The 13,181-nt window shown below is 35.7% G+C and overlaps 1 protein-coding gene across 2 annotated transcripts in view; it reads right to left on the bottom strand.

Annotated features, from left to right (window-relative positions):
* Positions 1-13,181, bottom strand: part of SATB2 (SATB homeobox 2) — a 136,905-nt gene that overhangs the window by 16,291 nt on the left and 107,433 nt on the right. For both annotated transcript variants that reach the window (XM_088135673.1, XM_088135672.1), the window contains one exon: positions 9,388-9,585. In XM_088135673.1, the coding sequence (XP_087991799.1) occupies positions 9,388-9,585 (198 nt within the window). The remainder of the gene's footprint in view (positions 1-9,387; positions 9,586-13,181) is intronic.

Genomic DNA, 13,181 nt, shown 5'->3' with positions numbered 1-13,181 from the left:
GTATCATTAACACATGCTAGACCTGTATGTCTCAGAGACAGTCTATTTTTTCATCCTGCTAAGACTCATACAAAAATAAAGTAAGATTCAAGCACTGGCAGATACTTGCTTTTCTGGTTTAAACCTACTTCATTCATATTTGGAAATATTGATTTTGTACAATTTTGCCTCCAGCAGTTTTCTAGAAATGAATGACTATGGATGCTCAGAAACTGAAACCAAATAAATTGCAGAGAAATTATGTTATATCTAGAAACAGATTTCCAGTGTGTGTTCACTCACATTTTTTTTCCATTTTGTATCAATCGTAATTATTTAAAATTTGCATGAATACATTATTTCAAACTTACTTTATTGTAAAATATTCCTGTCTAAATTTTTTTTTTCAATATTCATTACTATTTTTTATATATATATAAATAGAGAAAACTGAGAATTTTATCACAAAAATTTAGCCCCATAAAGAAAAACTTGGCATTTTTTAAGCCCTCTGACATATATTCAATCCTCTAAGGACAGTTTGCAAGACACTGGAACAGCATGTGAGGTAACATGGGGAAACTTAAGAGAAAATGCAATTTTTTTCTATGCTGTCTTTTTCTATCCTTAATTCATAGAACCCACCACCACAGTAGAGTCTTAGGTGAATAGAAGAACAGCATGAGACACAAACTTATGTCAATATTGTTTCATTTGCATTAATTAATAATATCTGATGTACACTTTAATTTTGCATTTAAATCTTAATTGGAGAAAAATCACATTACTGGAAATTTATCATATAATGTCCTATGTGAAGTCTGTGAGAGATCACAGAAGATATGGAAGGAACGATTTCAAAAATGACAAAATATTTCTTGTCTGGAATATTTTATTGTTTTCTGGATACAATGAAATAATAATAAAAATAAGAAAGAACTAAGGGTGTTTCTCTTCCTTCCAATATAAGTTATACTACAATTATATCCATATTCTTAATAAAAATCTGCAGCATTTGGTATCCATGTTAATCAGAAACAATTATGTTTGGCTTCAACAGTAAATTTCTGGTTTTACTGCAATTGTAATAACTATTATAACAAACTCTACTGGGTGTCTCAAAGTCAAATATAAATGGCCTCAGTGCTTGTAATCTGCAGCTTATTGGTTTTGTCAATATGCGTGCAAAGCTTGCAGGAACAAATATTTTAAGCTTCTATATACTGTCAAAAATGTACAAATGATACTTATTAAAAATGCAGTGGTCAAACATTCATTAAAATGTGAACCACATGCATAGCCACATATTTCTCTACAGTGAGGCATCAAATTGCAAAAAATGGCAATTCAACTGTAGCAAAAAGACAATAATTTTGTTTGAGAATTTCATTTGATTTTGTGCATCCCCTTCATTAAAACTATAAACTGCTGAGCCCCAACAAGCCCTCTCTCAAAATATTTAAACTGGACCAGCACGTTAAAGGCAAAAATACACTATACTGTACTCAATATTGGCGGGGGGAAGTATATTTACAGCCATTTGAGAAAGCATCTGATTTTTTTTAAGGTAGGGGTCAGGCTGGGCAATATGGAACTTATGACAGGATATTCCTAAAGAAAGAGGATATTTATATCTCCCTAACTCTCAAGAATGAGTCATACATACTGGAAAATATTAGACAACATTAAGCTAAATGTATAACTGTCAGCTCTGCCTTTAATTAGCAATTTAATCTGTTGCCTAGTTCCCCCCCAAGTTTTAACTATGTAATGGTTTCCTGCATTGTATATTTTAAAACTATTTTATAAATTGTAATGCAAACAATGCATGCTGGGATTTCTGTAGTGCTTTGTTTCTCAAGAGCAAATTTGTGTAGCTTGGAAAATGGTAACATCATGAATTTAAATATTTTATTTTACTTAAAGACCCTGTGTCCATTGCATTGTCTACCTGGAAGCTTAGGCATTTACACAATGTATAAATTCAGTTGAAAAGAAAGGCATGAATGTATTTGTAGCTAATTTTTTCTCCTATTTAGGAAAAATCTCTGGGAAATTTTAGATGATATTTACTTTAGATCATACAGACCCATCTGTGTATGTCTGGAGTCTTTCTTCTGTCTGAAAATCCATTTGCAAACTGATACATATTATACCTGCTGATATGGCAAGGTCAGAAATAGGAATATGGCAAAACAAAACAAAACCCACCCAGTCTTTCAGCTGTTTCCCTCAGCTTCCTTCTCATAGGCTAGCTTAAAATATTTTGCACTCATGCCTAAACTTACCCCCTATAAACCATATATTTCTAGGGGTTTAAATAATTTTGCAAGCCAAATTCTTTAATCTTTAGATATCACCTAAGCTGTTCAAAGAGGTAAAAGACATTGGAATCACCCCACTTTATCCTTACAGTGCTCCTAGGAGGAAAGTTAAGTTGAACATTTATTATTTACCCTTTGTTTGTTAGATTCATATTCCACCTTTTATTCAAGGCACCCGCTCCTCCTATTTTCCCCCACAGTAACAACCCTGTGACATAGATGGGGCTGAGAGAGAATGATTGGCCCAGGGTCACCCAGCGAACTTCTGTGCCTGAGGTTAAACTAGAACCTGACTTCCTTTCCATGACCTCTGGTTGCTTCCTTTTTTGAACAGAGGACAGTCCTAAACATACTGCTCCCCATCACATACCTATTAACCGATACTCAGATAAGCAGGAATGAGCACCATATAAACAAGCTCAAAGAAGAAATAATACTCCACTCAGAAAGCAATCAAGGATGAAAAAATACCCCAATCAAGGCTAGTAGGCAAGCTACCACATATAAACAGCCAGCAAACTCCACTCCCCCAGGCTGCTGCTGTTACCTAGCTTGATAACGAAACATCTGAAAATCCATTGTTTCAGTTACAATTATCTTTCTTGTCATAGAAATATCCTTTGTCATTGCCTTCCTCCTTAGGAATAATCTTTTTTATATCTCCAGTGACTGCTCAATTTTATTCTTGAGTCCAAGAGAGCAAACAATTCCTTTTTGTGTTTTTTTTTTAATCAGGAAAGCAAACAAATATTGACCAATTCTTTGTGATCAGCTGTTAAGCGCACTAACTGTAATGCACTGTTAAGCATACTGAAATTAAGCATCAACATTAAATATTAACAGATTTTTTACTTTCCAGTTATATGTTCATAATGCTAAGTCTTTACTTTTGACTAACCAAGTGGTTTCATCTCAATATCTCAAAATTATTGGTATTTTGATTCCAGCTATTATCTCTTCTAATCCTACCATCCTTATGATATATTCACAGTATAAGTTAAACACATATGGAGACAAGATACATATCTTTCTCATTCCCTATTCTATAAATCATTCTGTTTTTCCAAATTCAGTTCTTACAGTAACAGCTTGTTTATTGTAAAGTTTCCGTAAAAGAATAATCAGGTGTTCTGGCTCGTGCATTGTCATTAGTATATTCCATATTCTGGCAAATGACCTGCATAATTAAAAGCCTTGCTGTAGTCAGTGAAACTCTTCTTATTCTCTCCATTATGTTTCTTATATTAGCTAGCTGATCTCGTGGTCCCTTGGTTTTTTTTTCTTAAACACCTGCCTATTAATCTGGCATTTGTCTCTGCATGTATGCCTCTATCCTTCTTTGTGGAATCATAAGCAAATCTCTGCTGGTAGTTCAGAAATGTGTGCATTCTCTTGGTTTTCCCTTCTTTAGTACAGGCATATACACATCTCTAGGTCTGTATAGTTGCTGCCTTACTGCTTAGCTTTAACTGCCTTTTCTCCTCATATAGTTGGTCTTGTTGCCTGTCATACAGTTTCTAGTGAAACTGGTTCCTGAATAAATTTTCTCTCTGCTAAAGTTTCTGTCATTCTATTATCCCTTTATAGTCTATTTTCTTTTTACTTTATTGTCTTATTAGATTTGTTTTGGGGCTACTCCTTTGAATTCTTACCTTAGCTATAAATTCTTCTGTGATTTCTTTTATATTCTTGTTATTTTGCTCTCTTAGTTGATATTGTTGATATTGACATCTTTCTTTGTCCTTTCTTGCCTGGCACAGGAAGTCTCAGTTCATTCATCTTGCATCTTTCTTGTTGCCCAAGGCTTTAATCTTCTGGCTTTCATTGGCCATCATCATAGCTTGTTCTGAAAGCCACTCGGATCTTTTCCTCTTTGAAAATTTGGGAATATTTTTTCCATTTCAATTTTCACAATGCCTCAGGTTATGTTTCACGTAAGTATACCGAATCTGTTCCTTCTGACTATATATGTCCTTGAAACAGAAGTTCAGACTTCCTTGCGGATTTTGTCTGGCCACATCATCACTTCCAGATGTATTCATGAAAGTTGAAAAATCTTTCCCAGTAACTAGTGGGGCACTTTCTGACCTGTGGGTCTCATTATCTGGCACTTGTGTAAAAGCTTCAGCCATGTCCACACAGTTTTCTTGGCAACAATACAGAAATGGTTTGCCATTTGGGTTTGATTTTGGAGTTCCTTCTCATACAAGAATTGGTTTCTTTCATACCTGCAGAGTTCTCCTGTCTTCCAGTCCACTGTGGATAAATTCTAGCTTCAGCCTTCCCTTTTCTGACCTTACAGGAAAGGGTGAGGTTACTAAGAGCTCCCACTCTTGCTGGTGTAGCTCTTAGAGTTATTGGTGTTACTGGGTCCCCCCCCAATCATGTTGTGGGGTAATCCTATGGTTGTACCTTGAAACAAACTGGTAATCAATGTATGTCTTACAGGGGACATGCAATGTGATGCTGCCAGTTGGACCAGTTTCAGTTTCTGAAAACTTTGCAAAAGTGATACCAAACATAATATATTGCAATATTCCAGTCTAATTATAGCTAATACATGTGTCACAATGGCCAGGTTTGACCTCCTAAGAAACAACCACAGTGGACACCAATGAAGGTGGCACTGTTACCCACCACTTAAATAAACAGGAGCAAAATAGAGTCCCAAATCATTCAGAGAAGGAGAACTAGTTTATCCAAAACAGGGTGAATTCTAATTCCAGAATCTGTCTCCTGTTAGTCCAGGATCTTGCCTGACTTCTCAACTTATTTGTCCTCATCCAGCCCAGTATTACCTTTACACACTGATTCAGAAGATTATCAGCTATCCTAGTAATAAATGAGGAGATCAAGGTATATGTCAAATGAATATTGGTAAAAAAAACATCCCAAATTCCTAGATTATCTGTCTCGGCAGTTTTATGTAGATGTTAAATAATATGGAAGAAATCAATAATATGAAGGAAGAAAATACACTGATGTAGATTACTGACCTTTGAGACAAAAGCTGTGTCACTTACAAACTCAGCCCTGAAGCCAGACTTAAATCTAGATAATCTGTTCTGTTGGAGGACCCCTGGAACTCTAGTTGTGCATGACCTGTTGAGCTCATTTTGGATGGGGCTATGCATATGAATGCACACCCTATTAAGAGTAGTGCAGTGCTAACAGACATGCACAGTGATGCACATTCTCATTCAAATACAACCACTGCTTCTTTGTTCCAAATGTGCGTATGTCACTCTAATTCTTTTTTTCTCTCTCTGCAATTATTTTACTGATTTTATTTTTATTAATATGTTGCTGCTGAGGGTTTTTGTATTATAGTTACTCATCCTGGACTAATTTTAAAAAGAACAAGTTAAAACTTAGGATAGGTATGGATCAGAAATGTAATCCACTGATGTAACAGGGCATCCCTATTTTTAAAAAAAGTTTCTAAAATAAGCTTTCTGGCATAAAAATTGGGAATTTGGAACAATTCACGGAAAATCAAATACTTCGAATTTCTGAGAATGACATTTTCACAGAGATGTTCTTACTATGTTAAGAATATTGTGCATGCAATTTTGGCAGTATTTGTTGCTCTTCTAAATGATTAGTAGAAATGAGAAAAGAACATGAGACGTAGGGTTGCATAGTGCCAGTAAACTAAAGTACAAATCAATAAGAACTTTGTTTCAGAAGAAACTATCAAACAAAATGTTATTGGAATGAAAGACAGAGAATAAATATAATGAGGTTGGTGAGGAAAACAGAGGATGTCGGGTTCAGCACACATAAACTGACTCAGCATATCCACTCGAATTCATATTGTGTATTGTGCAAATAGATTCTCCTGCATTACACAGAGAAGCGCATATTAGCTAACATCACTCAAGATTGTCAATACAGTTTTACTGAGTCAAACAATATTGTATTGTGCTTTGCAGGCAACCACCAATATAATTATTACATTATTTAAACTATTTGCATTCCTTAAAAAAGTCTTGCAGGTATTCAGTATGCTGTATAACTGTTTAATTCAGTTTCATCTTTAAATGAACTTAGTTATATTACATTACATGAATGCATTTGGCATTCCCTCTTCTTAAGGTTTATACTAATACCATTTTGAAAGGGAAATAGCCATGATTCATGTTCAATGGTATCTGCAGGGTTTTTTTTGTCTGTTCTGTATGTATATGCACTTATATTTTCCATGAACTTCCAATGTACAGTAGAGTTGAGGAATTTTTCTGCAAAATTGGAGTTTCTATTGATGTCTCTATTTAAAATAGTATTATATGAGGAAATAGTAAAATCAATAGAAACTCCAATTTTGCAGAAAAATTCCTCAGCTCTACTGCTTTATTTGGCCAATTTATGCATAGAATTAATTTTTTTTCTTAAAATGAAAAGTTCAAAAAAAGCAGATAGATAAAAATAATGCAGTCGAGAGCAAGATTTTTCTTTGTTTATGTTATTAATCTTGCAGTGAATTAACATACAACAAAAATTGTGGTAAATCTTTTTATGATTGGCTGCACCTTTTTAATTATTTTTTTTAATACCATCTTCCCTTCTCTCTTCCTTACCAGTGCTTTAGGGGATATGTGTGCATATATGTGTGTGTGTGTACAGGTAGTCCTCACTGACCAACCACTCATTCAGCAACTGTTCAAAGTTGCGGCCGCTGCAGTTGTGATCACATAATCATGATTCGGGTGCTTGGCAACCAGTGCGCACTTATGATGGTTGCAGAGTCCCGTGGTCACATGATCACCATTTGTGACCTTCACAGCCAACTTCCCACAAGCAAAGTCAATGGGGAAGCCAGCAAGAAGTCGCACGTCGCAGTCATGTGACATTGCACTTAATGACTTGCTGTGATTCGCTTAACGGCTGCAGCTGTAACTGACAAACTGGCATCATAAGTCACGCATGGTCACATGACTTTTCACTGTACAACTTAGTGACAGAGTTGCCGGTCCCATTTGTGGTTGGTAAGTGAGGACTACCTGTATATATATAAATAAAAATTTTATCCCGCTTTTTTAAATATATGTAACTCAAGGCAATGAACATACCTAACACTCCTTCCTCCTCCTATTTTCCCCACAACCACCACCCTGTGAGGTGGGTAGGACTGAGAGAGAGTGACTGGCCCAAAGTCACCCAGCTGCCTTTCATGCCTAAGGGAGAACTAGAATTCACAGTCTCCTTGTTTCTTGGCCAGCACTTTCACCACTACACCAATTTATTTATACCAGGGCTTTTCAAAATGTGTTCTGTGGAACCCTAGGGTTCCTGAGAACTTGATGGAGTTCTTGAGAGAAAAAGGGTTAAAAAAAAAACAAGTTTACTTGAACACAGCCAATTTTCTGTCACTAGAGCTTTGCCTCTTAATCAGGGGTTCCGGAATTTCTTTTTTTTAAATTAACAGGTTCCACAATTTGAAAAAGTTTGAAAATCACTTATTTCTATGATAGAATCTAGAAGATGCAATACAGTACATTTATCTCAACATTTTTTGTCTTTTCCATACAAGTTGGAATAATTTATAACATTTACTTTACTATATACAAAATAACATCACAATAATGGGAGTAATAAAGATGACATTTAGCTAATCCTAATACCTTCACACTAAATAACATTTTTCACAATTGAGTTTGATGATTAATTTTGGTTAAATCAATAAAATTTATTTATATTTAATATCTCTCCCCATTTAACATTCCACTAAATAGTGTTACTAAATTAAATTTATCATTCAGTGAGAATGCAATTGAAGAATGGAATTAAGATTTGGTTGTAAATGAGGCAAGGATAAGGTTATTATTCATCACTTCAAGTGGATGGTCCCAAGCGAGAACGTTGCAGGATACTTGAAATCAGGCATTTTATTTTTATTATTTTAAGTTATCATTATGCAAATAGTTATTACTTATTAATAGCCTTAGATTAGATAGGATAGGATAATGGAGGGGTGTAAGATCATATTTGACAGCCATTATTCACATTGCAGTGCAATTACAATCTAGATATTATGGCTACATCTATATTTTCATTTTTTTATGGTTGCAAGTATACATATAGATAAGAAAATAATGGAAACCTCCATCTACATAGTCTCTCTCTATATGTGTTGCTTAATGAATTCATTTAAGAATACCGCTTGCAAAGCATTCGATTAGAAAACATATGGGAGATATATTTTATTGAACAATAAATATATAGATATCTATTCTACTTTTTCAATACTTATGCATCATTTACAATATTTGAAGTCAGTAAAAACTGACTGATGCAACAAGACCATAAAAAGAAAGATATACTATGTCATGGCTGTTGGAGAATCTCCAAAATTCCACAAACTCATTCTAAATGTTTTTCTTCATATTTCATCAATCAATCAATCAATCAATCAATCAAAAGTCATTCATTCAAGACTCTGTAACTGGCTAACAAACACAAGTGTATCATTTTCCAAAAGCAGTACAAGAAACTATGATAAAATGCAGAAATATCATGCATTCAAAGAGATTTCCAAGTGGATTAAATTATCCAGGTGAACTGCTAAACAATCTCTAGCTCTAAACATGGCTTCAGCTACAATTAGACCCTGCATTCAAGGCCAATAATTTTCCTCTGAACTAAAATTGTTATACAATTTCTTTAATAGTCATGTGAAGTTAAATCTGGGTTAAGGAAACAGTTTCTCTACTTTTAGAAATACCTCTGATTTTATACACTTTTCTTATTTTAGGGTTTTTTCCTTAACACATTCTTTATTCTAATAACTTAGTGATTTCAAAACGTGGTGTGGAATATGATGTACCAGTAGAACATTAGACTACAACCAGGTAGATTCAGGCTTAGATCCAGTCTCAGCCATGAAAAATTACTGAGTGGTTTTAGGCCCATCACCCCCCTCAGTTCAATCTATATCATTAGTTTGTTGTTGAGGGGAAAAATTGAAGGAAAGAATATTATGTTGGCTGCCTCGAGCTCCCAGGTTACAGGTGGGATAGAAATGGATTGAAATACATAAAATAGGACAAAGAATCATTTTAAATTGGATAATTAAAGCACTGACCTGTACAGGTTCAGGAGTAAGCTGGACAACATGCTGCATACGTTCGCTGTGATGATGCCTAGACTCTTCCTCATAGATAAGATCCCTCTCATGCTGAGGAAGATTGAGGAATCGCCGAATGGTGCACAGATTTTCCCAAAGTGTACGATTTTCAGGGCTTGGGTTTTCTTTCCAACGCAGCAGCTCACACAGCCAACCCTGCAGAGAAGTCAAAAGATATGCATTGTTAACCAGTAATGAATATAGTAGTTTAATAGGAGCCTTGAGTGCCATTGGGAAAAAAAAACTTTTTCCAGATTTTTTACTACAATGTGTTCATAGATAACACCTCCAGTTTAAAACTTGCAAACTATTCAGTTGGGTGACTATATTTCTACAGCATCCCAAATAGTAGGATTCAACTTAAGACACATTCTTTTATCTGAAATCCCTTCAACTAGGGAAAATAAGAGTTGAAGTGTTCAGTTTGATTCAGATATATTGAACAATATATGCTATTTATATACATTCCCTGTATACCCAATAATGATAAATCATACAATAAGACATTTTTAAAAAATCTAGTTGAAGCTAATTTCGGTGTTCTGAGATGGGGGAAAGGGAAATTTAATCCCATAATTTTTACAGTAATTATGAAAGAAAAGTTATATGCTAACATTATATGCTATAACAAATAGAATTTGGCACCCAGACAGGAAGCCCTTGAAAAATAACTGGATGGGGGGGGGGGAGCATACTTTACTGCTAATTCCCAGGTATCCAGTGCCATGTATCTTCCTTATTGTTAGAGCCTTTTTCTTATATTTGCTTTTTCCTTCAGAATTAAAGTATAATCACAATAATGTAGGGAGATTTTTAAGGGATCTATTGGTTTCACTGCCATTATCAAATCTTTCCCTGATTTGGAACTGCGTTCATTTTTCCCCTCTTTATATTTATTTATATATATATATATATATATATATATATATATATATATATTCCTTTAATATTGCAATGTATCTATAGGTGGTCAATCCATGCCCTCCCTGGTACTAAATATATATATATATTCATAAACCTGTCACTATGACAGATAGAGGTTCTCCAAGGGCTAGGACTTCAAACTTCCTCCAGACCCATCCTTCCAGCCTCACTTACCAAATCTCTCTCCTCTTATATTTCATCCCTCCCTATTCTGAAATATAAACTGGGAGGATGTACCAAAGCATTACATTGCTTTGACTGACAGTTCTAATACCCAATCATCATATCCAGACTGCTAAAACTTAGGCTAAAAATAGTTTAAGTTAATTAAAGAAATGTGACAAATTGGAAGGGCACAAGGGTAAGACACAGAAAGAATTCACCTGGCGTTTTAGCAAGCAAAACACATGGAACCCATACAATCTCTACCTTATAATATTTTAAAATGTGTTGACTCATCATATCAGTCACAGGATCACTACAGCCTACAATTGGTCTACAAAATACTGTTCAAAATCTTGATCTTCCCTAGGCAAATTCAGCAAAGGACAGATGACACACTCCATTAATCTTCTCAGAATACGTGAAGACAATACTTCTCATTGGTGAAAAACTCTTTGCAGCTTCAGCCAGTTACATAAAAGGGGAGATTAGATCTCCTTATACCCAATGTGCTTATTACTACAGTATCCTGCAAACCTGGTAAAACATTTTTTACACTGGCAGGTAGCACTCTCTTGAAAATCAGTGACTAACACATTCTTTCTTAGAGTTTTACAAGAAAAAAATGCAACTCAATGAAGAAAACGTCTACCACTTTTTAAACATATTAGCTTTACAGTTTTACAGCCCAAAATGTCAAGTGACCACTTCAGTTTTTAGAAGCATGAGCAAAATCCCAAGAATAGCTTTGTCCTGTTTAAAGCATTGGGATCTGAGTAATTTCAACAAAATTGGTGTTGTTGTTCAGGATGTCTACATATGACAGTATCTAAATAGACAGGTTTGTTAGTGTCTCTTGGAAAGACTATGGTAAAACAAAAACTTGTTAGCCAGTGATGACTCCTGATGAAGGGGCTAGAAAAACTTTGCATAATATCATGTGATTGTGTGCCTAACTCTCCACTGCGTTTTTTGCCTTTATCCCCCCCCCCCAAAAAAGGAAGAAAGAAAGAAAAGCAAGATTTGATTATCTCCGCTGCATCAGCCAAGACAGCCACACCAGCTGTTCTCATTGTGCAGCCTCTTCCTCACGGCCTACATGTTAATAACCTGATCATTCCATTTTCTCCTTCAACTGCCGGCTGCAGCACAGTGAAGAGACAAAAAGCCAGGCCCATCTGCAGCAGCTGTAGGCACTGAACTGTGAAGCCACGGGGGATTTATAAACTAATCTGTAACACAACACTGCCTTGTTTTTACAAGTGAGAGGCCACAGTTGTGCAGACCTGATCTTTTCTTGCAATAAGCTAGGAGTGGTGGGAAATGAAAAGAAGATATCTAATCATTTACTTGGAATAAATATCTGCATTTACTATTCTGCATGGTACGTGGCTAACCACAGAATCAGGTGATGGCTGACTCCCACATTCTCTTCTCCTCGCACAAAATCCCATGTCTCTTTAATAAGAAAGCAACAAGCAAACAGACCTTTAAAACTCTCAGCTCTAAAGTGTTTTCTCAGGGGTTCCTCCATACAAAAGAATTTTTTTTTTGAAATGTAAAATAGAACATGGAAGGGGGGAGTTCTTCCTCCTGCACTCTTTTTACTGATTCAACCAAGTTTCCAACTGAACACATACAAATTATTTGAACAAGTATGGCTTCAACACATTCCCTTGGAAAACTGAGGCAGCAGCCTTGTTTCTTCCCCCCCCCCCTATTTTTACAGAGGCTAAGAAAAACCCTACAGCTGCTCCAAGTCCATGTTTTGAGTGATCTAGACCCAGAAATCTTCTGGTCTGAGGATGCTGTTGCATTTTCAGAATGTTCAGCTTGAAAAGAGAAATGTGACAGTTGACTGCTCCCCTCTTCCTTATGATCTTCGAATATTTCACACAACATTCAGCTGTATTTGATTGATAAGCACTCCTATAATCTGCACTCATTACCGTCACTTAGCCTGACATTACAGGCCTTATTATGGACAGTGTGCTCTCTGCCATTATTCTTTAGGAAGCATCTTGCTCAATTTGCCCAGCACCTTGCAAGGTCCTGACCACGAAGCTATTAAGGAATGAAGTAGACTGTTGTGTGACCATGTGTGCAAGACATGAGCAAACCAAATTAATTTCTAGCACAGGAAGTTAGCAGGCAGAGGTCCCATCCTTAGGACACCTGAGAATGACTTGATTCCCCAGTGGACATACGCTAATGGCATATTTAGCAAAGCTTAGTTCTGAAGGTGAATCACATTCTTATTATTTAGGGAAAGAGAAATCCAGTTTCCCCAGAAACTCTTTGCTTGGCTGATCAGATTAAGGGATCTAGCTTTCTACAGCCTGGGCATGCATGTACACAAACCACAGCAGGACCCAAGAAATCTGTGATACTTCATAGCCTCAGACATATTGCACCATGTACACCCAGCTGCTACAATAATTAGCTTATGAATGTATCAGCTGGTTCTGCAATTTTTATAAATGATAACTAACCTACAGAGCAGAAAGATTTTCATGAGCCTAATATTAGCAAGAAATTGCTTAAGCCCTCTTAACTCTATAATGTTATTGTGCTAAATGCCTTCTTCATGCTTGCAATTTTATACCACTGTGGCACTCCCTCCTGTCTCTGATGCTGTTTATAAATATTTATTTGACATCAACAAT

Source organism: Python bivittatus, unplaced genomic scaffold (genome assembly GCF_059951505.1).
Source record: "Python bivittatus isolate LINGU-HERP-01145 unplaced genomic scaffold, Pbiv_v1 ctg000200_np1212, whole genome shotgun sequence".
In the NCBI taxonomy this organism is placed as follows: Eukaryota; Metazoa; Chordata; class Lepidosauria; order Squamata; family Pythonidae; genus Python; species Python bivittatus.
The sequence above is the reverse complement of the archived record's forward strand: the minus strand, read 5'-3'. Positions and strand labels throughout refer to the sequence as shown.